The 25,942-nt window shown below is 37.8% G+C and overlaps 1 protein-coding gene across 2 annotated transcripts in view; it reads right to left on the bottom strand.

Annotated features, from left to right (window-relative positions):
* Positions 1-8,007: 8,007 nt before the first annotated feature.
* Positions 8,008-25,942, bottom strand: part of stxbp6 (syntaxin binding protein 6 (amisyn)) — a 65,381-nt gene continuing 47,446 nt past the window's right edge. The window contains exons 5-7 of one of the 2 annotated variants that reach the window (XM_058090332.1): positions 19,454-19,552; positions 13,556-13,713; positions 8,008-10,007 (exon numbers count right to left, since the gene is read on the bottom strand). In XM_058090332.1, the coding sequence (XP_057946315.1) occupies positions 9,984-10,007; positions 13,556-13,713; positions 19,454-19,552 (281 nt within the window). In that variant the 3' untranslated portion in view covers positions 8,008-9,983. The remainder of the gene's footprint in view (positions 10,008-13,555; positions 13,714-19,453; positions 19,553-25,942) is intronic. The other variant, XM_058090331.1, reaches the window with a different exon arrangement.

The following is a 25,942-nucleotide window of genomic DNA, read 5'->3' as shown; positions in this document are numbered from 1 at the left end:
TAAGATTGAGCTACTTGTTAAGAAGTAGTCAATTCGGGAGTACGTGTGGTGCACTGGTGAGAAATACGTATATTCTCTGTGAGTAGGGTGATAAGAGCGCCAAGCATCACAAAGACCAAAATCAGACATATATTTTTTCAGTGTTGTTGTTGCTTGAGACTCACGATGTCCCCCAGCTGGGCTAGACCTATCTAAATCTGGATTAAATACCAAGTTGAAGTCCCCTCCCAAGATCAAGCTTGAATCCAGGTGTGCAGAGAGAGAAGAAAAAAAGGTGTGAAAGAAAGAGGGGTCATCAACATTAGGGCCATATATGTTGGCAATGCAAAATTTAACATTGTCCACCGATATGTTGATTATTATATATCTACCTTCTATGTCTATAGTATTGTTGAGCAGTGTAAAATTGACCCTCCGGCTAATTAAAATGGCTACGCCCCTCTGTTTGGAGTTGTAGTTTGCTAGGTATATGTGTGGAAACTGTGGTGAGTGAAATGTATGGGAGGCTGCATTGGAGATGTGAGTCTCTTGCAATAAGACAATGTCTGCTTGGATATTCTTTAGATGGTTAAACATTTTTTGTCTTTTTTCTCGAGACCCGACTCCCCTGACATTCCAAGTGACAAATTGCAGTGAGGACATCCTAGACTAGCTTAAGATGATATGTGTGTGTATATATGTGCAAGTGTGAAGTATATGTGCCTGTAGGTAGTGTAAGCATATACTATTACATATATGCTTAAAGTGCACATGGGCATATTATAATGTAGTCCTCCTGATCTGACTAGTGAAGGTGTAATGTTGGAGTATGCATGTGTGAGATATGCGTGTGTGTAAGTGGCAGTGTTGTAGGTTTATGTGTCAGATGTACAGTACGAGCCACCTGTGTACATGGATGTGTGTCTTTATGTACAATGTTTGTATTTGCGGGTTTGTGATTATGTGAGTGTGTGTGAACTGTATAGACATGCTGGTACAGAAAACAGACAAGTGACAAACAGGAATATAAGTGAGTGAAAGAGGGGAAAGACAGTGAGAAAGTGTGCAAGACAGGGAGGAAAGGAATGAGGTGACATGCAAGGGAGAAAAATGGGGAGTAATTTGAAGGCAGAGTGCAGGCGTTAACGAGGATGAGCGCGTTATAATATACGAACCTTTATCATGTAACTATGAAAAAGTAGGACGTTACCTTACCTTACCAAGCATATTCAGTTACCATGTTAGAATGATTAATACAGCCATGGTGTAATTTCACGATCGCGGTATAGCTGTCCATTAACAAAGAGTTTGTCCACTGTGATGACAGCTCGGCACCCCTCGTTGATGAACTTTTTTCGGATAGGGAACAGGCGACGGCGTCTGTCGAGGATCTCCCTTGGGAACTGGTCGTTCACGCTGAAGTCCGTCCCCTTCAGCTCTCGGCCTCGGCCTTTCACCTGCTCCTTCTGCTTGAAGTGTTCAAATTTTGCCACGATGGGTCTCGGTCTTGTATTTTCTGGCTTCTTGGCTCCCAGGCGGTGGACGCGATGGAAGGTGATGTCCCCGATGACGTCAGCCGGGAGCTTGAGCCGTTGCGCCATGAAGGCCCTTACGGATTCTTCCGGGTCTTCCTCGGATTTCTCCGGAATTCCTGCAAAGACGAGGTTGTCCCTCATTCTTCGAGCCTGAAGGTCCAAGATCGTTTCCTTCATGGACTTGTTTTCCTGGCGGAGTTGTGAAACTCCGTCGGTGAGGGACTTCACCGATTCACGGAGGGTTGCGTTCTCCGTCACCAAGGAGATTATTTGTTTTTGGCTGAAGTCCAGAGACTCACGGATGGCCTGAAATTCTTTATGGAGTACCTCGACAAGAGCCAGGCGGCCGTCCAAGCAAATCAGCCTCTTGTCGATGGAATCGAGGATGTCCTTGATGTCTGTGCCTGGTGGCGACGTTTCCCCAGGGGAGTCCTCAGGACGGCTACGCTTGGAGTTCGGCGTCTTGGGTGACTTGCCCGACTTGCCCATGACGATACTATCGAAGCAACCGTCGATGTACTCCTCCAGATCTTCCAGGTTTGTTTTTTTGTGAACTGTAACTTTTCCAGCAGTTAAATATGTTGGTTTATATCTAAGGATACTTTGCGGATGTTTGAATAGTTAAGATTGTTTGGGAGCGCTGTATTCCGCTTGTCTGACCTGCGCGCGTCACGTACCCTCTCGCGAGATTACAGCATCACGCCAACATAGTCACTCTACCTTCCATCATTCATATTTTTGAGCCCCAAAAAATTATGATGCTACTAGAAAAAAGTAGTAATTTTTATCCAACACAAAAACGTAATTTTTTTAAAAATTCACAATATATTTCACTTTTTAAAAATTATTTTCCTTTCTCAGCATAATGTTTTACAAGATGTATATATTTTTGTTTAAATGCTTATTTTGAATATTTTTTTAAATAAATATTTTAATGAATAAATAAAACAATACCCTTATAATGTTTTTTTAAACATATTTTTTGTCATTTTTTTACAGTCATTCATTCATTCATTTTCTATCGCTTATCCTCACGAGGGTCGCGGGGGGTGCTGGAGCCTATCCCAGCTGTCTTTGAGAGGCGGGGTAAACCCTGGACTGGTCGCCAGCCAATCACAGGGCACATATAGACAAACAACCATTCACACTCACATTCATACCTATGGACAATTTGGAGTGGCCAATTAACCTAGCATGTTTTTGGAATGTGGGAGGAAACCGGAGTACCCGGAGAAAACCCACGCATGCACGGGGAGAACATGCAAACTCCACACAGAGATGGCCAAAGGTGGAATTGAACCCTGGTTTCCTAGCTGTGAGGTCTGCGCGCTAACCACTCGTCCACCGTGCTGACCCTTAAGTTTTTTTTTAATTCAAAATATATTTATCTTTTTAAAAATTATTTTCCTTTCTCAGCAGTTATTATAATAATGTTACAAGATGTATATATTTTTTTAAATGCTTATTTTAAATATTTTTTGAAATAAATATTTTTAATGAATAAATAAAACAATACCCTTAAAAAGTTTTTTTTTTAAACAAAATTGATTCTAAATAGCTTTGTCATATTTTTACAGTCATGTGAGGAAAAATGTTTATTCTTGTGTAAGCTAAGTTTTCTACCACATTCATTCATTCATTCATTTTCTACCGCTTTTTCCTCACGAGGGTCGCGGGGGTGCTGGAGCCTATCCCAGCTGTAAGAAACGCAAAAAGGGTGAAAAAGGGTGGAAAATTGTCAAAACAAACTGTCTTGCCTGTGCAATTATTTCCTGACAGCGGGACTGTTATTAAAAAAAAAAAAAAAAAAAACGTTTGCCCCAGCAAGTCAACATGACTTGAAATTTCTCACACATCCCAATGTGCTTTGCTCTACAAAAATAGAAATACTGCAAACACTGCAAAATTTGGTGCACACCTTTTTTGGGATGTACAAGTACATGTATGACAAATTTAACCAAGATGGGTTGAAAAACATGGCCACCATCAAGCAAAACTTTTTACAATTTATAGCAACTAATTGTGCACACGGGCGGCACGGCGGTCTCGTGGTTAGCGCGCAGACCTCACAGCTAGGAGACCAGGGTTCAATCCCCACCCTCGGCCATCTCTGTGTGGAGTTTGCATGTTCTCCCCGTGCATGCGTGGGTTTTCTCCGGGTACTCCGGTTTCCTCCCACATTCCAAAAACATGCTAGGTTAATTGGCGACTCCAAATTGTCCATAGGTATGAATGTGAGTGTGAATGGTTGTTTGTCTATATGTGCCCTGTGATTGGCTGGCAACCAGTCCAGGGTGTACCCCGCCTCTCGCCCGAAGACAGCTGGGATAGGCTCCAGCACCCCCCGCGACCCTCGTGAGGAAAAGCGGTAGAAAATGAATGAATGAATAATTGTGCACACAGTAAGTCACTGGCCATTTATGGATATATTATAAAAGTTGGAGGTTATCTGTAATATGTTAAAAAGCATGCACAAATTAGTCATGGAAAAAAAAACTGTTCATTTAACAGTACACCCAGTAGTAGTACACTTCGCTCTCAGAATTTACAATAACTTGCCACTCCTAGAATATTTATAAGTAGAATGGGAGGTAGAGCATTTAGGTATCAGGCTCCTATGTTATGGAACCAACTGATATGCTGTATATATATATATATATATATATATATATATATATATATATATATATATATATATATATATATATATATATATATATATATATATATATATATATATATATATATATATATATATATATATATATATATATATATATATGTACCAGAAGCACTCCCCTATGTTCTTTGAACTAAGATTTCTCACCTGATCTACCTTCTATCCCTGGACTTTTGTATTTACTATATGTTTATATCTCAACCCAACCAGTCGAGACAGACAGCCGCCACAACCTGGTTTCTTCCCCAGAGGGAGTCTTTCCTCGCCTTAGTCGCCATGTACTTGCTCAAGTGGGGTTTTAATTTAGGCTCATTTGTGACCCTCATGTGTTGACATATGTAACTGTTGTGATTTGGCGCTATATAAATAAAGTTGAATTTAATTGATTTAATAAATTGTAAGCAATTAAATATCCTTTTATGGCATCAATTAAGTGGCCAAATATGATTTCTGGGCTATGGATCACTTTAAGCATGTAATGGTAATGGTTTTATTTCATTTGAACATGCATCAGATTACAATTGAGTGCATCCCATAATCAGTTCACAGTTCCACATGTCCAAAAGGAGTAGGAAGAAGCAAAGCTTATTAAATCCTACCCCTCCATCTGGTACTTTTACAATCAGTAACTGTTACATTTGTTCACTTCCTGCTTTCCATAATACAGTTTAAGGTTTTTTTGTGTTTTTTTTAATAATGTACCTCGTACCGAAGTACGAGGTGATATGAGCATCCAATGCCATAATGGGTACCATAGTAAGTGTCAATATAGTGATATATATAGCACATCATGACTGGTTCAAGACTCTTCATCCTTGTATTTAGCAAACATCAACTGCTTGTATTGTTTCTTGAATTGGCTCATCGTTGTGCATTGTTTGAGGTCCTTACTCAATCCATTCCATAGTTTGATTCCACATACTGAAATGCTATGGCTAGCATAACGTAGTCCTAGCATAGAAGTGTTTCAAATGTAGTTCTTCCCTGAGATCATATTTCTCCTCTCTTGTAGAGAAGTATTGGATGACATTTTTAGGTAATAGGTTATTTTTAGCCTTATGCATTATTTTAGCTGTTTGAAGATGAACTATATCAGCAAGTTGAAGTATTTGTGATTTTAGAAATAAGGAGTTAGTATGTTCTCTGTAGGCGGCATTATGAATTATCCTTACTGACCTTTTTTGCAGTACATTTAGCGAGTGAAGATTGCTTTTATAGTTATTAGCCCATATTTCCACACAAGTGGAGTAGAGTGTGGAGTGATTTCTGATTGAGAACAAATTTTGCTTTGTTCAATACTGAAATATTTCTGGCCACCTTATGTTGTATATTTGGAATATGAGGTTTCCAGCTCATATTTTCATCTATTGTGATCCCCAGAAATTTATTTTCGTGTGGCCCTGTTTTGTATTGGAAATGTAATAAAAAGGGCTACATGTAAAAAATGTTAAAAGTGCAAAAGATGTGGTCAGGTTTTTTTACAGCATGAAAAAATATCTCCAAACTTGCAGCTGAGAGCGTAGTTGCGTTGAATTAAGGGAAGCAAGTATTTAGATGTATGCATTCTATAAAGCGGGCTGATAGACTCAGTTCAAGATGGAGTCAAGGCTTAGATTGGTCCCGCAAGAAGGAAAGATTACATGTCGCCGCTTATTTGTAGCCAATCTGTTTTCCTCGTACAGAGCTAACACGCTGGAGGGGCCAAGCAGCTGGATCAATGATGCTGCCACATCATGGCACGCAAAAAGAAATGAGCTCGCGGGACAATTTAGTAGGAAACGCAACAAACGCTTGGCAATAAATAACTTGAAAATGACCCTCACTGCATCCAGTGGAATGGTTTGCCCCAAAATATTTCACACACCATTGATGAGAGAGTAGAAAGAGGTTCAGTAACAGAACAAAAAAGCAATAATTTCCCTCTATTTTAATTGTTGTTGCTATATTTTCATTTCCATATATGTAAATCAGGGGTCTCAAACTCAATTTACCTGGGGGCCACTGGAGCTAGGGTCTGGGCAAGGCTGGGCCGCATCAGGTTTTAAAAAAAAAAACAAAAAATGCATTTATTAAAAACAGAAAAATATACAAACTTTTTCAGTGCTTTGGTTCCGATATTCTACAATAAAAGCTCTGATAAAACATTCCACTGTTCTCAAATATCTTCATTTTTTTTCCTGCACAAAATAAGATGAAAAATAAATAAACAAATCAAGAATAAAGAAAATCAATCAGTAATAAATAAATATAATAATAATAAAACAACAAATAAAAACTTAAGAAACCACATATAGTTGGTTCGTAGACAAATTATTTTTTTCAGATTAAAATTAAAGCATTATTAAAGCCCTGTAGACATGACAAAACACGACTATAGTCTCATTTATACTCTTTTTATTTACAACATATTGCGCAACTGCAGGGTCTTGAGACACATGCTAACTCGCAAACTAGAGAGCTAGCGACCTAAACGGTAGCCTTCAAGTTATTTCCTTTAAACTTAAAAAGCCAAAAACTTACCACTTCCACACGGATAGGGAGGATAACTATTAACAGTTATTTAACCTTTAACATGAACATGAATCAAACGTAATAATTTTTTCTGGGTACATGATACCATACAGCATCCATATCAAACTTGCGCGGGCCACACTAACATTAAACTTTCATATCAAAAGGGGGTCTCAAACGAGTGTCCTGCGGGCCACATTTGGCCCACGGGCCGCGTGTTTGAGACCCCTGATGTAAATAAAGTGTTTTTGAATTTTGAACTAAATATACACATATATACTAAATACACACACTAATTTGTACATGTACAATTGGCTACATATATTTATATAACAAATATAATATACAGTAGATAATGGGTGTTATTATAGTATGATTTTTTTTAAATCTAATACTACGTATTGCTTTTCAATACGTATCAATTCAATTTCCTGCAAATGTGTTGCATGCTTTTTTAAAATTAATATTTTTCTTTTCATTCATTCATTCATTTTCTTGGATTTTGGAACCAAACTTTTTGAATGATCAATCTCATATTCATCAATATTACAGAATTTATGTGAAATGAATATCATGTGTCTTATCTAGCAGAAAAAAACTGTACTGTAAATCCAAATTCATATCTTTCAAGTTTTCTTTTTTTTCATCATTTGGTTTCATCTTCTTGCTGAAGGCTCGAGCTTGTGGTTTGCCAGTCGCGCCATTTTTTTTCTGTTCTGATAGCATATATCTATTATAGTTATCTATCCATTTGGTCTACATTTTTTCCTCTATTTTTCCTGTAGAAGTCGAGAAATAGGCTGTGTTTGTGTGACCAAAGAACATGTTTTTAAATTTTTTAAAAATTTTATCCATTCAAAAAAAAGGTTATTTTTCCGCAAATTAATACATAAAAGCAACAAAAAAAAAAAACTCAACTAAACTGACCAATACTATTCGTATTGGAATTATTGATAATTTATTCATTATTTGAATATAGTACATTGTATAATTTTTTTTATTGGACAAAAGTACAATACTGGACTGTATAAATAAAGTGTTTGGATATACTGGGACATTATACTGCGACTTCATACTATTTAGATACATCACATGATGAACTTTGTAGTCAAAATACTAGAAATTTCAGTTGAGAAAAAAACAATAAATTATATATATATATATATATTATAAATAAATAAATAAAACTGCAAAAAAAGTCAATATTTGTGAGCGGGGGACATAAAGTGACTGCAAATGCAATAACATCGATGGGAAAAAAAAGCTTCTCTTCCATGGTTATGATATAATAATGACACATAATTGGATTAGACATCTTTTTATTATGAAAACAATAAAACATCCAAAGTCTTTGTGTTATACAGAGGAGTTGAAAGCGCACACTGAGTTTTTTAGGCCACACTTCCTATTAAAAGAGCTGAACTCCACTGAACTGGCAGCGCGTTGAAACGTCGTCGATTAGAAAATGTACAATAAAAAAGAAAAATGTTAAAAATCAACAACATCCTGACTGCAAGTGGCGGCGTCAGCGTTATCAGCGAGGAAGCCAAGTAGCCTTCAAAGATAGCACAAATACGACACATTGTGTTTTGAGATGGACCAAAGATTACACAAGAAGCCATTTTGAGAGCCACTGAATTCAAACACTCCATGGGACGCATGGGAAGGAAGCATCAGCTCTACTGAAGGTTTGCATGTGTTACTGCTTTTCACAACGCAGAAGCTCCGAGCGACAAGCCTTCTGGGAACATCAATTCTCCAATACGGAAAATATTCTGTTCTTCCACAGCGGGCTAGAGTTGACGTATACAGTATATGTTTCAGTCTCCATTGTGGTTTGTGAACTATACCATATTGACTCGAATATAAGACGACAAATCTTTTTTTGGAGGAAAAAAATGTATTTCATACTTTGGGCTTGAGTGAGTCTCTGAGTCTCTCCAGGTCATTGTCGCACGTGTGTGTGTGACGGGAAAAAAACCTTTGACTTGCTTGGGGATAAGGGGAATAGCCCCACCTGTTAGTTTGTATGTATAAATATGAATTAAAGAAAGCCCAAATATAAGACGACCGGTCTTTTGTATATTCTCTATCCAGCATATATGTAAATTGTATACTAGAAATATCCAGAATGTAGGATAAATGTATCTTATTTTTCAGATTATTGTCCTACCTTCAGGTCAATGTGGTATAAGTGATATTTTTACTTATAAATACTGTTTTTTTTTATATATTTAGAAATAATGGACAACATAACTTCAAGCAAGATACCCCAAACTTGGGGTCAGGGTCAACAGGAAATAAGTTTCAGTCTGACTTGTGGTTCGTGTATTAACCCGAATATAAGCCGTCTGTGAAGAAACAAAAACAAATACATATTTTGAAAAAATAAAAATCACATTTTCAGCAACTGGAAGATTGAAATAAAAAATATTTTCACTCTAGAGTCCAGTGGTGTGTGTGTGTGTGAGTGACAGGAAGAAAAGCTATGACTATTTAGTGCCAGCTGGTTGGTTTGCATGTATAAATATTCAGGTTAATAGGATACAAATGTGATATTGTATTTATAAATACTGCTTTCACATATTATGGAATAATGGACAAATCCACAGCTTAAAGCAGGGTTTCCCAATTGTTATGGGTGAGTTAGGGTGAAATGTGTCTAATAATACAGGATGTGTTCTTTTCTTTGGTCCATGGACACTAGTGTATGTACAGTACAACACTGTTATTGTAAGACCTGATGTACTGCATTTTAGTCAAATGTGGTTCTTGAAAAGTTCGGGAAACCCCAATTTAAAGAAATCCCCAACAATCCAAAAGGGAGCATCCCTGGACTCTTGTGGGTTTACCGATTTTAAAAAGGAGAACACATGTTCTCTGTTAGCAGCACGCATACGATTATTTGCCTACTGGGAATGTAGTCGTATTGTTAATGTGGGGACGGTTTCGGAACAGGAAACGTCTCTGGGAGTCTCCCGGATCAAACCATATGATCGTTGCTTTGTGCATAAAACGACAAAAGATGAAAACGGCTATAAAAAAAAAAATCGTACAACTTATCAGCGTGAGAAGAGGATTAGACAGACTTTCGTGAAATGGCTTCAAGTCAACAGCTTCCTCCTTTCATCTCCGAATGCAATAACGCAAATATTAGAATGTCTTTTCCCAAAAACACAACAAATATCCAAGGGTCCGCATCCTGGACGGCGATGGGCAATTGGCGAGGACCCGTCCCACCCCTGCCGAGCCCACAGTTGGTTTTGGCAGTGGCTCTTTTAACACTTGTGCTTCATGGCAAGCTGCAGAAAAACACAGTAGGAGGCGGGGTTTGTAGACTATACACATGACAACCATCCTGACTTCTAATACTGGCTTTCTTAACATCAACTTATTTATTTTTATTCTCGACAATGCATTTTATGTTGCATTTTGAATATTTGTTTTCACCCCAAATAATATATCATAATAATAATCCACAATAATGTATACTTTATAGCAAATAAAATCAATTTTGAAGGAAAAATGTGTTGTATTAACATATTTTAACATTAATTATGATGAAAATATCAAAAATAAATATATTTAAACATAAATATATTATTTAAGTGTTATGAATATATTAACGTATATTATTTATTTTTATTTGTGAGAATGCATTTTATGTTGCATTTTGAATATTTGTTTTCACCCCAAATAATATATCATAATAATAATCAACAATAATGTATACTTTATAGCATTAAAATCAATTTTGAAGGAAAAATTTGTTGTATAAACATATTTTAACATTAATTACGATGAAAATATCGAAAATAAATATATTTAAACATAAATATATTATTTAAGTGTTATGAATATATTAACGTATATTATTTATTTTTATTTGTGAGAATGCATTTTATGTTGCATTTTGAATATTTGTTTTCACCCCAAATAATATATCATAATAATAATCCACAATAATGTATACTTTATAGCATTAAAATCAATTTTGAAGAAAAAAATTGCCATATAAACATAGTTTAACATTAATTATGATGAAAATATCAAAAATAAATATATTTAAACAAATATATTATTTAAGTGTTATGAATATATTAACGTATATTATTATTTTTTATTTGTGAGAATGCATTTTATGTTGCATTTTGAATATTTGTTTTCACCCCAAATAATATATCATAATAATAATCCACAATAATGTATACTTCATAGCATTAAAATCAATTTTGAAGAAAAAAATTGCCATATAAACATATTGTAACATTAATTATGATGAAAATAAAAAAATATATTTAAACAAATATTATTTAAGTGTTATGAATATATTAACATATATTACTAATTTGTATTTGTGAGAATGCATTTTATGTTGCATTTTGAATATTTGTTTTCACCCCAAATAATATATCATAATAATAATCCACAATAATGTATACTTTATAGCATTAAAATCAATTTTAAAGAAAAAAATTGCCATATAAACATATTTTAACAATTACGATGAAAATAAAAAAATAAATATATTTAAACAAATATATTATTTAAGTGTTATGAATATATTAACGTATATTATATTAAAATGTGTATAATAGCAGGTGTTTAAAATAGACACGTTTATTATTTATTTTTATTTGTGAGAATGCATTTTATGTTGCATTTTGAATATTTGTTTTCACTCCAAATAATATATCATAATAATAATCCACAATAATGTATACTTCATAGCATTAAAATCAATTTTGAAGAAAAAAAATTGCCGTACATTTAAACATAAATATATTTTTTAAGTGTTATGAATATATTAACGTATATTATATTAAAATGTGTATAATAATAGATATATGGTATTAGATGGCAATGTTAATTTTGTATTTTATTTCCAATATGCTTACACAATGTCTTTCATGCATTTATTAACACATTATTAACATATCCTTTACAAAAATATATTAAAAAGAACAAAAAAGCACATTAAAAATGGGTGATACAATTGTAAAATCTGCACCAGAATTCAAATGATAGTTTAATTAGAATATAGAATAATTTGTCCCTCACAGCACTATTGATATTTAAATAACACGCATTTAAATATTATTGTTATAGCATAAAAAATTATTTAAAATATATTTTCTATAGTGTATACAAGTATCATACACAGCACTGTGGAATAAATAGCAGTATATAATACTGTCATAATATAGATTTAATTACTGTAGGAGATAATAGTATTGAATGAGAGGAAGGCACGGCATATTTACATTGTTAAGACATATAATGGAATAATGAGGACATGCAGGTGACAAATCTGTGCACCGTGGGAAAAGGTAGCTGAAGGCTGCGAGCAGTGGTCCTCAAGTTTTGTTTTTTTTTTTTAATTCAGGCAATGACAGAAAACTCTATTGGTGTCATTAACAAGCGTTAATGGGCTTAGCTGGAGGCGTGTTTGAGAGATGACCATGACTACAGATCTAATGTGGAGCTGTGCACGGTTTTTTAGGGGTGGTTGACAGTGAAACACACACAAAACACACACACACACAAACACACGCAAGAAGTATGTGAGGTAGCAGGAATACCAAGTGAAGTGGAGTACTGAGGATGGACAGACGGGGGTAGCAGAGTGACACACAGGAGCGAACCATTCTCAATGCAACATCTTGCAAGGAATTCCACAAGTGAGAAGAGGCAAGGTGTCTCAGTGACTGCAGGTCTCACACTGTTTTAAGTGTCATTGTCAAATGTTTGAAATGAATAAGTGTGTTTAAAATACATCCTGCCCCATGAAAGCTCATCAGTGATCAGTAAAATAACTTTTGTTTACGCCTCTTTAAATGTCTAAATTAGACCGCTCCTTCCTAATTACACTGCACAACACATACTGTGCATTAAGATCATTTTGATGGGATTTACAATTTGTAGGCACATGGAAGAGCTCGGCAAAATAGAAGTCACTGGTGTCGCATGCATATGCTTAATGCATAAGTGCATGCATGGCTCCCTGGCTGGCGTGTGTGATGTATTACACCATTAGACAGACACCTGCAGTGTAAGGATAATAATCAGCTACAATGTTTTAGAGAGGAAAAAAATGATGTTAATACTTAAATTGAACAGTATGCAAATAATTATTTTAGAGATGGGGAACAAATAGAGGACAGTGTAAATGGGGGTACATAATGAGAATGCTATGTTAAAACAGAAAAAAAAGAGCAAAGCTTGCATAACATGCAAACTAGTTAATATGGACAACCCAAATTTTGACCAATACAAGCATAAAACATACGGTGTGTAACTATCTCACAAAATTAAAAAAATTAAAAAACAATCTCAGCAAGCATTTGAATGGGATTATGAGGGTAATTAAGAGAAATAAATTTGATGATACCCATACAACATTCATTCATTGCGTTGGAATGCTGGAGCCTATCCCAGCTGTCTTCGTGCGGGACGCGGGGTACACCCTGGACTGGTGGCCAGCCAATCACAGGGCACATATAGACAAACAACCATTCACACTCACATTCATACCTATGGACAATTTGGAGTGGCCAATTAACCTAGCATGTTTTTGGAATGTGGGAGGAAACCGGAGTACCCGGAGAAAACCCACGCATGCACGGGGAGAACATGCAAACTCCACACAGAGATGGCCGAGGGTGGATGGTCATTATTCCCGTTCTTTTATTTTTAATCCAAAAAATAGTCAGCGACAAGCATTCTAGACCTGAGTGCTTCTACTGTATTTACAAGTGAATTCATTATCTTTTGATTTTTCCCAGAATTCCCAACAGCAGACAACCGGATAAGATATTCCAATGCATTTCAAGCAGGACGACCGCCTCACCTTGTGTGCTGTGACAGCAAACTGTTCGGCGCTGTTCATCATGTCGGCAGTTCTTTCCTCAGCCCTGCCCAATCGCTCACCTCGCTCGTTCAGAGCCTGGCTGGCCTTCTGTACGGCGCTCGTCACGCTGTCGGCGGCTGAGTGGAGTATACTGTTACCTGCAGGCCGGGGGAAGGGGAGGAAAAAGGAAGGGGGAAAAGTGGAAGACAAAAAGGAATGGATGTGATTAGTGCAACAGGAATGAAAAATGAGCCACTGGTATTGGAAGGGACTTTTCTTCAAGCTTATTTTCTTCTAGGTTTTCCTCTAATTTTAATTGTGCCAGTTCGGTGTTTTTTATTATTGTAATTATTTTATTCATTCATTCATTTTCTACCGCTTTTTCCTCACGAGGGTCACGGGGGGTGCTGGAGCCTATCCCAGCTGTCTTCGGGCGAGAGGCGGGGTACACCCTGGACACCCTGGACCATTCACACTCACATTCATACCTATGGACAATTTGGAGTGGCCAATTAACCTAGCATGTTTTTGGAATGTGGGAGGAAACCGGAGTACCCGGAGAAAACCCACGCATGCACGGGGAGAACATGCAAACTCCACACAGAGATGGCCGAGGGCGGGGACCGAACCCTGGTCTCCTAGCTGTGAGGTCTGCGCGCTAACCACCAGACCGCCGTGCCGCCTGTAATTATTTTATATATTTATTTATTTTATTTATATATAACTATTTGTACAAATTACTGTTTACGCTGTACATTGTTCAGATTTGATGTCATCTATTTATTGTCCACATTATTTCTTATTATATGGGAGCCAGGCAACGACATTTCGTTGGCAATTCCACTGCTGTGTTATTGTGCAATGACAATAAAGAAAGTCTATCTATCTATCAGTGTGTTCCAGTTCTTAAGTGGAATCATATCCACATGAACACTGCCAAATTACTCAAAAAAAAAAATATATATAGTTTTTAAATTTTAAGTCATCACATGATCAAAAGTTACAAAAACCACAGCCTTTAAACGCCCAAATCTAAACACAAATGTGGATTAAATGTAATTTTCTGTCAGGTATTCACACTGTCATAATCTCTTGACTGTGATTGGCTGGCGACCAGTCCAGGGTGCATGTAGTTATGGAGCAAAAAAAGTCAAGTGGTACAGGCAAAATAATGTCACCTATCCTAATCCAGAGGACGCAACTGACCCAAATCAAGGTTGTGACTGTTGCCAAATGCAGTCCACTTACAGTCCGATAACCATCAGCGTTTTTAGAGGGAAAAAATACTCATAATTTGCTCAAGAGCACCAAACACGGGACATTAAAAAGTAAAAGAAAGTTTTATTCTGGTATGTTACTGGCTCCTTCAATGGAGCTTCAGGTTGTGTAGGGGTGTCAAACTGCAGACGGCTAAGTGGAATCCCTCAGGTACTTGTCTGTGTGGTAATGACCTTCGTCAGTCTTCTGGTTGTCTAATGCTGGTGTGGCATTCACTTCCAAGCTGCAAATGCATTTTTATGAGACCAAAGACGGGATCAGATGTAGTCATTGAAGCCCCAGTGAGGATTCTCCTCTGACAGTTGGTCTGCAGCATGTCAGGAGCGCTACTATGCTATGCTAACGGCCAGACTGGGTCCTGCGATTCTTCAGCTGTGTTCTCGTCTGGACGTCATCTGTCATCTCATGAAGATGCTTCTGTGGATAGCGAGGCTGTTTATGGAAATATTCCCAGCAATTCCAACACATTGCATGTTGTGTGACAGCCAGGAAGAACTGCAGGGAACGAGACAGCTGGTATTCCTTCAAAGGATGTTAATTTGATTAAGTAATTTCAGAGGAGGCACACTTCCTGTCTGGACAGTTTGTCTTAGAGTCCACACAGACCTTTTCAACTCGAGCCAAATTCCTTTTAATCCTCCTCCTCGTCCTTCTGGGGCGTCCAGGAAATAATACTCCCATCATCACAATCATCTCAGTGTAACTCCCACCCTCCAGAAGTGAGCACTCGGAGAACATCTCCCCTTATTTGTCTTCACTCGGCCTCCATTTTCTCCCGAGGCACCTCGTCGCCATTCATTCAGAGACGCGCTTGCAGCGTGGAGAATATAATTACAGAGAAGCAGGGTGGGGACGGACCAAGGAGAGCAAGGGAAGGAGCTGAATGGACCGCGTGGGAGGAGATTATGTTGCACCGCTTCAATTTTGACTGGAGTGGAGAAGCTGATCATCTTTGTTGTTGGAAGACATTGCAGTTCGGTTCCATGTGATTTAGGCGGGTCACTGGTGGGATTGCAAGCTTGAGCATCGTCACATGCGAGACAAGATATTTCTTACAGCTAAATAAAAATACTGTCAAATTATAGTTTTACATGCACAAAATAATGCAAACATAATTACAAATGACAAACGAATTAAGAACTGAACATCAATTTTACGTAGTTTTGCAAAGCGGGAAGGGAAGGAGACAAGATTATGCTTTTTTTTAAACTGTTTTAAAAAAAATCTATACTTAATCTGTGCATGTTAAAGACTTTTTAACACACAGTTTTACCTTAAAAAAATAATGCCAAAAACATCCATCCATTTTTTCCTATCGCTTATCCTCATTAGGGTCACATATGCTGGAGCCTATCCCAGCTGACTTCGGGCGAGAGGCGGGGTACACCCTGGACGGATCGCCAGCCAATCACAGGGCACATATAGACAAACAACCATTCACACTCACATTCATACCTATGGACAATTTGGAGTGGCCAATTAACCTAGCATGTTTTTGGAATGTGGGAGGAAACCGGAATAACCGGAGAAAACCCCCCCACACACAAAATCAAACCCAGGTCTTCCCAATCTCCTGACTGTGTGGCCAACATGCTAACCACTCGACCGTAGAATAGAAAATGGCAATTATTGTAGTAGGTAGCAGAGGGAAAACAAGTCAAATATGACTAGAATGAGTTGACAATATTAATGATGATAATGTAAATATACTGTTAATGATAAATTATTTACTAATTCGCTACCAAAGACGTATTTATAGGTCTTACTTTAAGTGAAAAGTACAAAGAGGAGATGATGCAACTCCACAGTATGTTTGGTCATTATTCAATTAACCTAACATGCATGTTTTTTTAAATGTGGGAGGAAACCTATGCATGCATGGGGAGAACATGCAAACTCCAGAAGAGATTCAAACCCAGATTTTCCCGATCTCCTAACTGTGTGGCCAACATGCTAACCACTCGTCCCCATCAAAAAGTAAAACAACATAGTTCTGCTGTCATATTTGACGAATGTAAAATCAATCTAACCACAAACTATGTGTAAACAATGCGGGTGCATGGCTCTATATGTCTCATTTACATGAATGGCGTAACTTTTCCCACCACCTCTTTGAGAAAGTCAGGGGTAATGAGGTCAGGGGACATGGTCAGTGGTCATTTTGTGCCAACACTGTGTGGCTGTGTGTTGTTTTTTTATACATCTTCTCCTTAAGCTGTAAGCTTGCACCATTGTCTCAGTATGGTCAATTGCCTTACTCTTCTGTGCCTCCAATATGTTTGTTACGTTGTGTATGTCTCCCTGGAGTCAGAAAAATTATATTTAAAAAAAACACTGTTGCACTAAAAGGGTGAAAGAGGCCCAGACTGCAATGCACGATCATGTGCAAGCATCGCAAGATTTTCTCCGGTGTGTGTGTGATATTAATTGACGCCGTGTACAAACCGTACCCATTTTGAACGCCAACCAAACGAAGCAAAATTTCAGCCAAAATTTGGGATATTAACCGAAAAACACGGCAACTTATAGACATTAAATTACCTATTATGCTAATTTCCGGCGCTTTGTAATTAAGGAGGCAATCTGCAGCCCATATAAGGAAGTCTGGATTGTACTAATGTCAGCAGAACTCAATGTTAGAAAAAAACGCAACAAAATGCAACATTGTAACAACATTTATAGGTCAGAAAATAATGGCACCACTGATGGTAAATGCAACACTGAAATATAGTAATATTTTTATTGTTTTGTTTCCCTACCCTTTTTTGTGCCTTTACATTGTTAATGTGTCAGTATATACTGCAGTATATCCAAAAAAAAAAAAAAAAAAAAGAGCTTTTTGAGCAGAAGATAAACTGACCCTGGAACTAATTGATTCCATTCAGTTAATTCCTTTACGTAAATTTGACTAAAGCAGCAACTGAGGCAATTAGAGGTGTATTGCAGGCTCCCCTCTTGTGTTACTGCATAGAATAAACTCATGCACGCCATGGACATGTATCTGACTAGCTTGACAAATTGCTGACAGCCTACATTTACATTTAAGATGGCTCATGCAGCACGGTTAAACTTGAAAAGCGTCTCGCTACATGAGAGAGGGCACGCTACGTTGCCTTTCTACTTGACACAATGTTATCGCTGCTGTGCAAGGATAACGCTGCGGGGTATAAAACATGCATGTGTGGGCGGAAGGGAAGTGAGAGGACAGATTTTTTTACAATCAGTGCACTCAAATATTAGCGAGTTCCATCAAAATGATCTGCCTTAATAAGCGCATATTGTCAAAGGGCCTTCAGCTACTGATGTTCATGCAAGAAATGAATGAGGAAACCCTTCAAGGAGGAAGGACGAAGATTAAAAGTGCACTGCCACTGTGTTAGAGGACATCCAGTATACCTTCTCAATGGATAGTACTATAGAAATTACATATTTGAGAGTAGGCAATATGTGGCCGCATGGTGGAACAGTCAGGGGGTCTGGAAGTTCTGGCTTCATATCACATATTTGGGCATTTCTGTGTGGTTTGCATGTTTTCCCGTGCATGGGTTTTCTATGGGTTCCTCCCATGTTAATTAAAAAAAATGCATGTTAGGTTAACTAAAAGTATCCGTGTCATTGTGGATGGTTGTCTATATGTGCCCTGTGATTGACTTGGTGTACCCTGCCTCTTGCTCGAGGATCCAGCATACCCCTGTGACCGTAGTGAGGATAAGCAGAATAGGAATGAATGCATGAGTAGACAATGTACGTACATTGGCAACAACAATGAAATGAATGACTGAACATCTGCCATCTTAATCGGAAGCAATCAAGCATGGTCTTGATAGTGTTATAATCTGGGGATGCACGAGTGCTGCCGTTACATGTTGGCATTCCAACATGTACTCTGACACTGTGAAGCAGAGCAGACACTGACGACTCTAAGTAATATTCAAGTTTCAAGTACCGTCTATTGAGATGTCCCCTGAAATGCAAATTTTTGTCAGTCTGTCATTGCAAATTTTCTCATGTGCCTCTTTACCTAAAAAAAAAAAATAAAAAATAGCTGCTTTCTATTCAAAAGCATGAAATTCCCTGCTTTTCACAAGTGGCTCAACTGTCAGCTTTACGCATATGCATTTAAAAAGGCATCATTTTCATCATTATAGTTTGTGCCGAGTAAGTTTTTCAAACCATCGAGACAGAGCGACCGCACAAACCATTAGCAAAGAACACTCCATCTCACACTGCCCTTCAGAGCATAATTCTCCTCTGCAGCATTCACTGAGCTGACAGTGAAAGGCCTGGACAGTGAACATAACTCACAAATAACCTTTGGGTATAAACTCCTCCAAATCCCTTCCAGCTTGTACTACACCCCCTACTGCGCGACACACAGCGACAAGTCATATCGGAAGGGGATCTGACCTTGTGCTAGCCGTGAGCATCCGGTTGTATTAACCCCAGTGTTTGCCTCAAAAAAAAAAAAAAAAAAGAAAAATGACAGCTGAGGTCACTCACAGTTTTGCCCTTAGAGGCGACAGAAGCAAGGCTTTATTAAAAGACATTTAAACATCCCCTGTTATACATAAAAAATATAGAGGATGAGGTTTCATTCCTTCTGTATGCTGCGGGTCTTACCTCGTTTTCGGAGATGACTATGCTGAGCCACCAGATCTTTCCTCACTCTGTTCATAAACACTTTGCAACGGACAATGACTGAATCTACAGCTTGGGCTTCTGTGGTGAAGAAATATTGACAGGAATTATCAATTTGTGTGCGTGTAAAAAGATTGGAATATTAGTCAGGAGGAGTTACCAGTTGTCGACGTTATCAGTTTAGTGCGAGGCCTCAAAACTGTTACCTTGTGATTTAAAGTTGGGGTCATAAATATACTAGTTACAACTAGGTTAATATTTTTTACAGTTTGGTTACATGGAACATTGAACAGGGATTTAAGTCACGCATCTTGGTTCTGAATCAACACAGTATGGAAGTCTTTTGTCAGTAGAATGCTGGGATCTGAATGACACAAATATTGGTTTTTCCCAAAGTTTGCAGTTTTTAGATCTTTTTGTCAAATGTTAATATGTTACTATGTTGTTCCCCAAGCCATTTAGTTATCGCTTTTTGGAAGGGGCACCACTCATCACTAAACTGTTGGGTGGTTGCAAGCAGTTACTTTCGGAGGTTGTTTTGGTCCCATTCAAATATTCATGAATATGAATGAGCTCACTCTCGTGGCTGAAATGAATGATTTCAGGATGCTTTACCGTTCGCATCACATAAGACTGATGGTGGAGCTCAGCTTTTCTTTTCTGGACAAACTTTTCAGAGAGAAAATGTTTTTCCCCAGACTTCAGGAGTCCAATACATACATCTTTTGCTGATGTTCTTCCACAGAGAGGAGTGGCTTCCATGCACCATTGTTGACACCAGGCCCTCTTCAAAGGTCTTCGCCTCACTGTGTGTGCAGATGCACCCACACCTGCCCGCTACCATTCAGCAGCTTAACCTTGTCGGAGACAGTCCAGACACTTGCTGGACTTTGAGGCACAGAACAACTGAAACTCTCAACTTAAGCGGTTGGTTTATGTACCATCCTACTAGCAGCCATATCTTTGCCTGTGAAGCTCTTTTTGTGCGAAGCAATAATGACTGCACGAGTTTCCATGGTTAACAGAGGAAAAACAAAAATTTCAAGCACCACGACTTTTTAAAACTTCCAGTCTGTTATTCCCACTCAATCCGGATGACAAAGTTATCTCCAGCCTTTGTCCTTGTCAACACACTCACTTATATTAACCAGAGAATCATTAACATGATGTCAGCTGGTCTTTTTTGAGAGAGGACTAAAATGGTGAAATGGTATTTTCGGTGAGTAGGGAAGACGTCGGACTGAGGAGGTGCCACACTTTTAAAAGCACTCATTTAAACACCTCAAATGTACAGGTAGGCCTCAGGTTTGTAAGTCCATATTTTGGTGTTTGGTGTGAACTCAGATGTTTTGTTCTACTGGCTCTGAAATAATGTTAAGAGTTTCAAGTAAGGTTTGACATTGAATATTAAGAGTTTAATTTCAAGTTTTATTCAAGCAATTTCAGCGCCAGCGTTGGAGAGAACGGTCATGCCTCCAGCCAAAGTCTCTAAAGTGAAGAGTTCATCTCCCTCATAAGCTTGCTGTGGAGGCGTTCCCAAAGATCACAAAATTTTCCATGAAATGTATATTCGGTGTATTGGTCTGATCTGCTTGCAACCAATCTTGGCAAGGATGGGCTGGATGTCTTAGCCAGGCAACAGAAGAGTGATTCATAATTTAACTACTGTATGTCTGTGTGTCTGTGTGTGAGTGTGTATTAGATTAATTCAAAAGAACAGGGTGCCTTTGTTCCAAGTGAAAGGTCTTATAACTGTTATGTTTCTGTTGTACATAAGCACATACATGCTGCAGTACCCATTCAGAACAGAGCGGGAAAATATTTTATTTATTTATTTATTTATTTTTTTTGGGCAAATATATGAAACATTACAGTGCATTTCTTACATCAATGAAAATATAACTTTCTATTAATTACATTTGTATTCAACTATCTGATCACAAGCCCAAAAGGAGTAGGCAGAAGCAAAAGCTTATAAACGCCTACCCCTTTTTGCAAGATATAATCATGTCTTGTTTTCCCCTGTTATTATTATCATTGTAATATTATTATTGTTATTATCATTATTGTTATAATCGTTATCATTATTACCATCATTATAATCATCATTAATATTACCATTGTCATCATTATAGTTGTAACAATTTTGTAATTTTTTTAATTTAATTATTTAATTTTCCAGACTTCATTGCTTCTTGTAGAGTGCTATATCATTCCATCTGTTGTTTTCTGAAATCTGCAGTATTTGTGCTTTTATTGTCAATTTATTAGCCCACTTTTTCCCCCCTAAGTGTAACATTTACATATCATTTTCTGGATTGCATGTGTCTAATCTTGTGTATTAAAAAACAAGAACTTGAGACTGTGTCTGGACAGGTGACCAACCCAAACATCAGTTTCTTCTTGTTAAGCCCTACCTGAGGTTTTTTTTTTTTTAGACGTGCTTTTTAGTTTGTGTGTGTCTAGTCTTGTGCATTAAAAAACAAGGTTTTAGGTCTGTGCTCAAGTCACTCAGCTTAGACACAGAGCACATGTAAACACATAAAATAGTCATAAAATACTAAATGAAATCATAGTGACAAATAAAGCAAATGCTTCGCAACTGTTTCATGTCAATATTGAGACCACAACACTAGTTACCATCAGTGTATTCTCCCGCCTTGCGCTGTGCCGGAACTACTTCTTGAGTGAGTCTTGTTTACCGACCAAAATTAAGTAATTCAATAATTTGGTTGAGGAAGGACATGAAACTTGCTACACTGTAAAATGAGGCCATCAGTACAATGCTTTCGCTGTGACATGGCTTATCAGGAGTGCGTGTTTTTTTTTTATTCATCAGGGATTTTTGTGGTGGGTTATTTTTTCATCATGGATTTTTCTGGTGCATTCATTGGCATATTTGAACGACATATTGTTCACATATTTGATAAAGTAATGGCATTTTGAACCCAATTTAGACATTTGAAAGTCTCCTTGAAACTGGAATGTGCAGACCTCATGTTCAACTGATAAAATGTAAGATTTGTCTAAAAAAATATCTACTAATGAATAAGCACATTCCAAATTGGTGGTACAGGAAGTGTCTGAGCAGATAAGAGTCTCCCACAGTTATGGTCCCACACCTGAGCAGCGTCATGATCTTTGTTTTGCACTGGTGTGAGACTTAAACTGAGGTGGACGGAAAGCTGGCATCTCTTGTGGCTCCTGTCACAGTACACACCAAGCAACTTCAGCATCGTTTACACACACAGAAGATCTCTTCTCTTATCCTTAGGGCGCGCCAACCTTGAGAAAAGTCAGCTTAATGCAATTCCTGATCCAGTTTCAGTTTCTTACTACAGTTGTCCCTCGTTTATCACTGTTAATTGTTAAATGGTCTGTGAAATTTACTCCACTGCACTGTGATTGGTCACATTCCCTGTGTCCGCTGTATGCTAACACTATGCACGCACAGTTCTTGCCTGGGCATGCCCATATAAGGAAGCCCGGGTTGCATTGATGTCAATGGAACTCGGTGTTGACAAAACACAGCATGTTGTAAAAGACAGCATGCAGAGCGATCCAAAACTGCTTTCAGGGCTCACTTCCAAAGGCGCAAACCTCATTATTTGACATATTGCCATCGTTTAACACGAGAATACAACATTGTAACATTTACAGGTCATAAAAGAGGGAAAGCATTAAGTTGCCTTTAAATATGCATATTTTAAATGGGTAATAGGCCGAATTCAACCACAAAACAGCCATAATTAAATAAAACTAAGTCTAAAAGTGACGGTGCAATGTGGAACTGTAATGTAGCAACTGTGTACATACATATACTTACCCTGTGGGCACACTAAAACAAACTATTGCTCTAATAGCATGGTTTGTTTGGTGCACTGTAAACAGCATAATCAAACACTAAGGGGTTGTGGTCTACTCTGGTGCGGTAACTCCTGCTTAAGTGTGAATGCTAAAAAGACTGAAAAACAGTGTATAGTTTATCTACAAAGCTATACAAGCGAGGCATTGACTACTCTAAAGCAGTGATTTTCAACCGCTGTGCCGCGGCACACTAGTGTACCTTGAGAAACCGTCAGGTGTGCCGTGAGGAATTATCCAATATCACTTTTTATAGTATTAACATTTATGAATCATCATTTGCAAATATTATGTCAATAGTATACATGGACTCAAATATTCTAGTTGCATTTGGTATATTTGCTCAAACGGAAAGAATTGAACAGGGATGGAATATTCCTTTCCCCAATCCGATTGAGGTATCTTGTACCCGCTCAAACGGAAATTTGTCAGGGTGCCTTCTTCTTCGTGGTGTTTTTCTTCTTCTGTTGTTTATTGGCGGTTGGCAAGCAGCTTTCGTGTGCATTAGCGCCATCTGTGAAACAGAATCTAAACCCTTCTATACTTTATTCACAAGTCCAGTTTTATTAAAAAAGAAAATATATATCTATATAAAACATGTCCTGAGTTTAATTATAAAATATTAGCAAGATTGAATTTGATCTTTTCCTGTTTAAATTTATCCCGGGTGCGTTCTTTCAGCGCATGCTCAGATATGACGTAACACGCAGATCCAGACGTTCTTCACTTTTAAAAATGGAGGCCAGCAATCGGCACTGGACTAAGCAAAGTTTGTTTTTGATTCAAACTAAATTTCAAGACTGGACAGGCGAAAAACTGGCAATACGGATTATTATTCCAACAAGTGAAAGAAAAACTCGGGGAAGCCGGTATCACGTGATGTTGATGTTTACGTTTTACTGGGCATGCCCTATTGACTATTCTGGTTGATTTTCACGGTGCATGTAGACAAGAGATTGGAATATTCCTTTCCATGGATACCATTGTTTGGAAAGAGAAAACTGGTCATGTAAAAACGTGGCTACTGTGGAGTGTCTGTGGTGTAAAGACTGGCATAGCAATGTAATATTGGTCCGTGTGGCAACACCTACCTTGTTCCTCCGATAGACTTATTGATGCACGTGTGAGGTCGTGGTGACATTTTGTAATATTTTTGGTTAGTGGTGTGCCACAGGATTTTTCCAATGTAAAAAACATGCCGTGGCTCAAAAAAGGTTGAAAAACACTGCTCTAAAGTATAGATATATATCTATAGTATATTTCATTTCTGTAGAATTATCCCTTGATAATACTGTACTGTAATAAACATGATAGCCAAAGCACCATTTCCCCGCAAAGTTGTGTCTTGACAAGAAATACAGTAATACAGAATCATACTTAATACATACCTAATAAACAGCAGTTTCTGGCACTTAAAGGAGGTGATAAATTGTGGTGCAGATGGTGCATGTTTTCAGACAGTGTATACAACAATATCAGTAATAGGATAGAAAATGCTACAGCTTCACCTTGTAAAAAAACTTTAGCTCATTACAAGCAACTCTCCTCTACAGTGTTACCAAGGAGAGAAGGTTAAGTGAGTGCAGTCTGTTTGTCGGCCATTGTGCAAATATCTATGCGGGAGCCAAGGTGCTTGTGGTTTGATGGAGCTCAGGCAAGAGCCAAGCCGGGGGAGGATGTGTTTGTATTCACAACTACATGAATAATACAAAAGCTGAACAGTGCTCAAAGATGAGAGTCAAGGGTAAACAGATCAATATCTGATTTATCCGGGCGGGAAGCGTCTTTCTTTCCTAAGTTTATGAGGAAACTATTTACATCCAACCGAGCCGCCAGGTTGTATTGAGGTTGCTCACACTTTTTCAGCATGCGAGCTACTTTTCAAATGACCGAGTCAAAATGATCTACCCACTACAAAAATGCAAAACATCTATTTATTTTCAAATGTATTGAGGATTATTTGTACGTACAATGTATGTTGATGTACCTTACATAACCAAATGAGCCAATATTGCAAAACACACATAATTAACTATTAACATTTTTTGTAATTACCTGAGTTTACTTTGATGACTTGCACTGAATTGAACCAGCCAGGGATGCATAGTCCGGACAGTAGCTGCTGATAGCCAGCCTCAAGCACACTTCCAAATGTTTATCAGTCATGGATAATATCCGTATCATAATATCCGTATAATATTCCATATCCGTATGGAAGTGATATGTTTTTTGCCTTTTTACTTGGTCCAGTTTTTGCCTTTTTACTTGGTCCAGCTCCTTCACTCATTTTAGTGACCATAAACTTTAGCGAGGGCTTTAAAATCTCGCAATTCGCCGACTAGCTTAGCACTTTGCATCGTTGTTTACGCATGAGCGGTGACCTAAAGGTCAAAATTCAGTTGTCATCTGATTGGTTGTCCTGTATGTCAATCAAGTAACGGGGATGGATGATAGGCTGACATCGTAAGTTCTGCTGCACTTAGAGACGTTGTTTGATTTGATTGGTCGCCCGAAGGGCAACATTCTGTTGTCATCTGAATGGCTGCCCTGTATATCAATCAAGTGACGGCATTGATGCTGGGATGATATTTTTTTAATGTCACGCCG

This window comes from Doryrhamphus excisus, chromosome 13 (assembly GCF_030265055.1).
Source record: "Doryrhamphus excisus isolate RoL2022-K1 chromosome 13, RoL_Dexc_1.0, whole genome shotgun sequence".
NCBI lineage: Eukaryota > Metazoa > Chordata > Actinopteri > Syngnathiformes > Syngnathidae > Doryrhamphus > Doryrhamphus excisus.
Note: the sequence above shows the minus strand (reverse complement) of the source record. Positions and strands in the feature narration are given on the sequence as shown.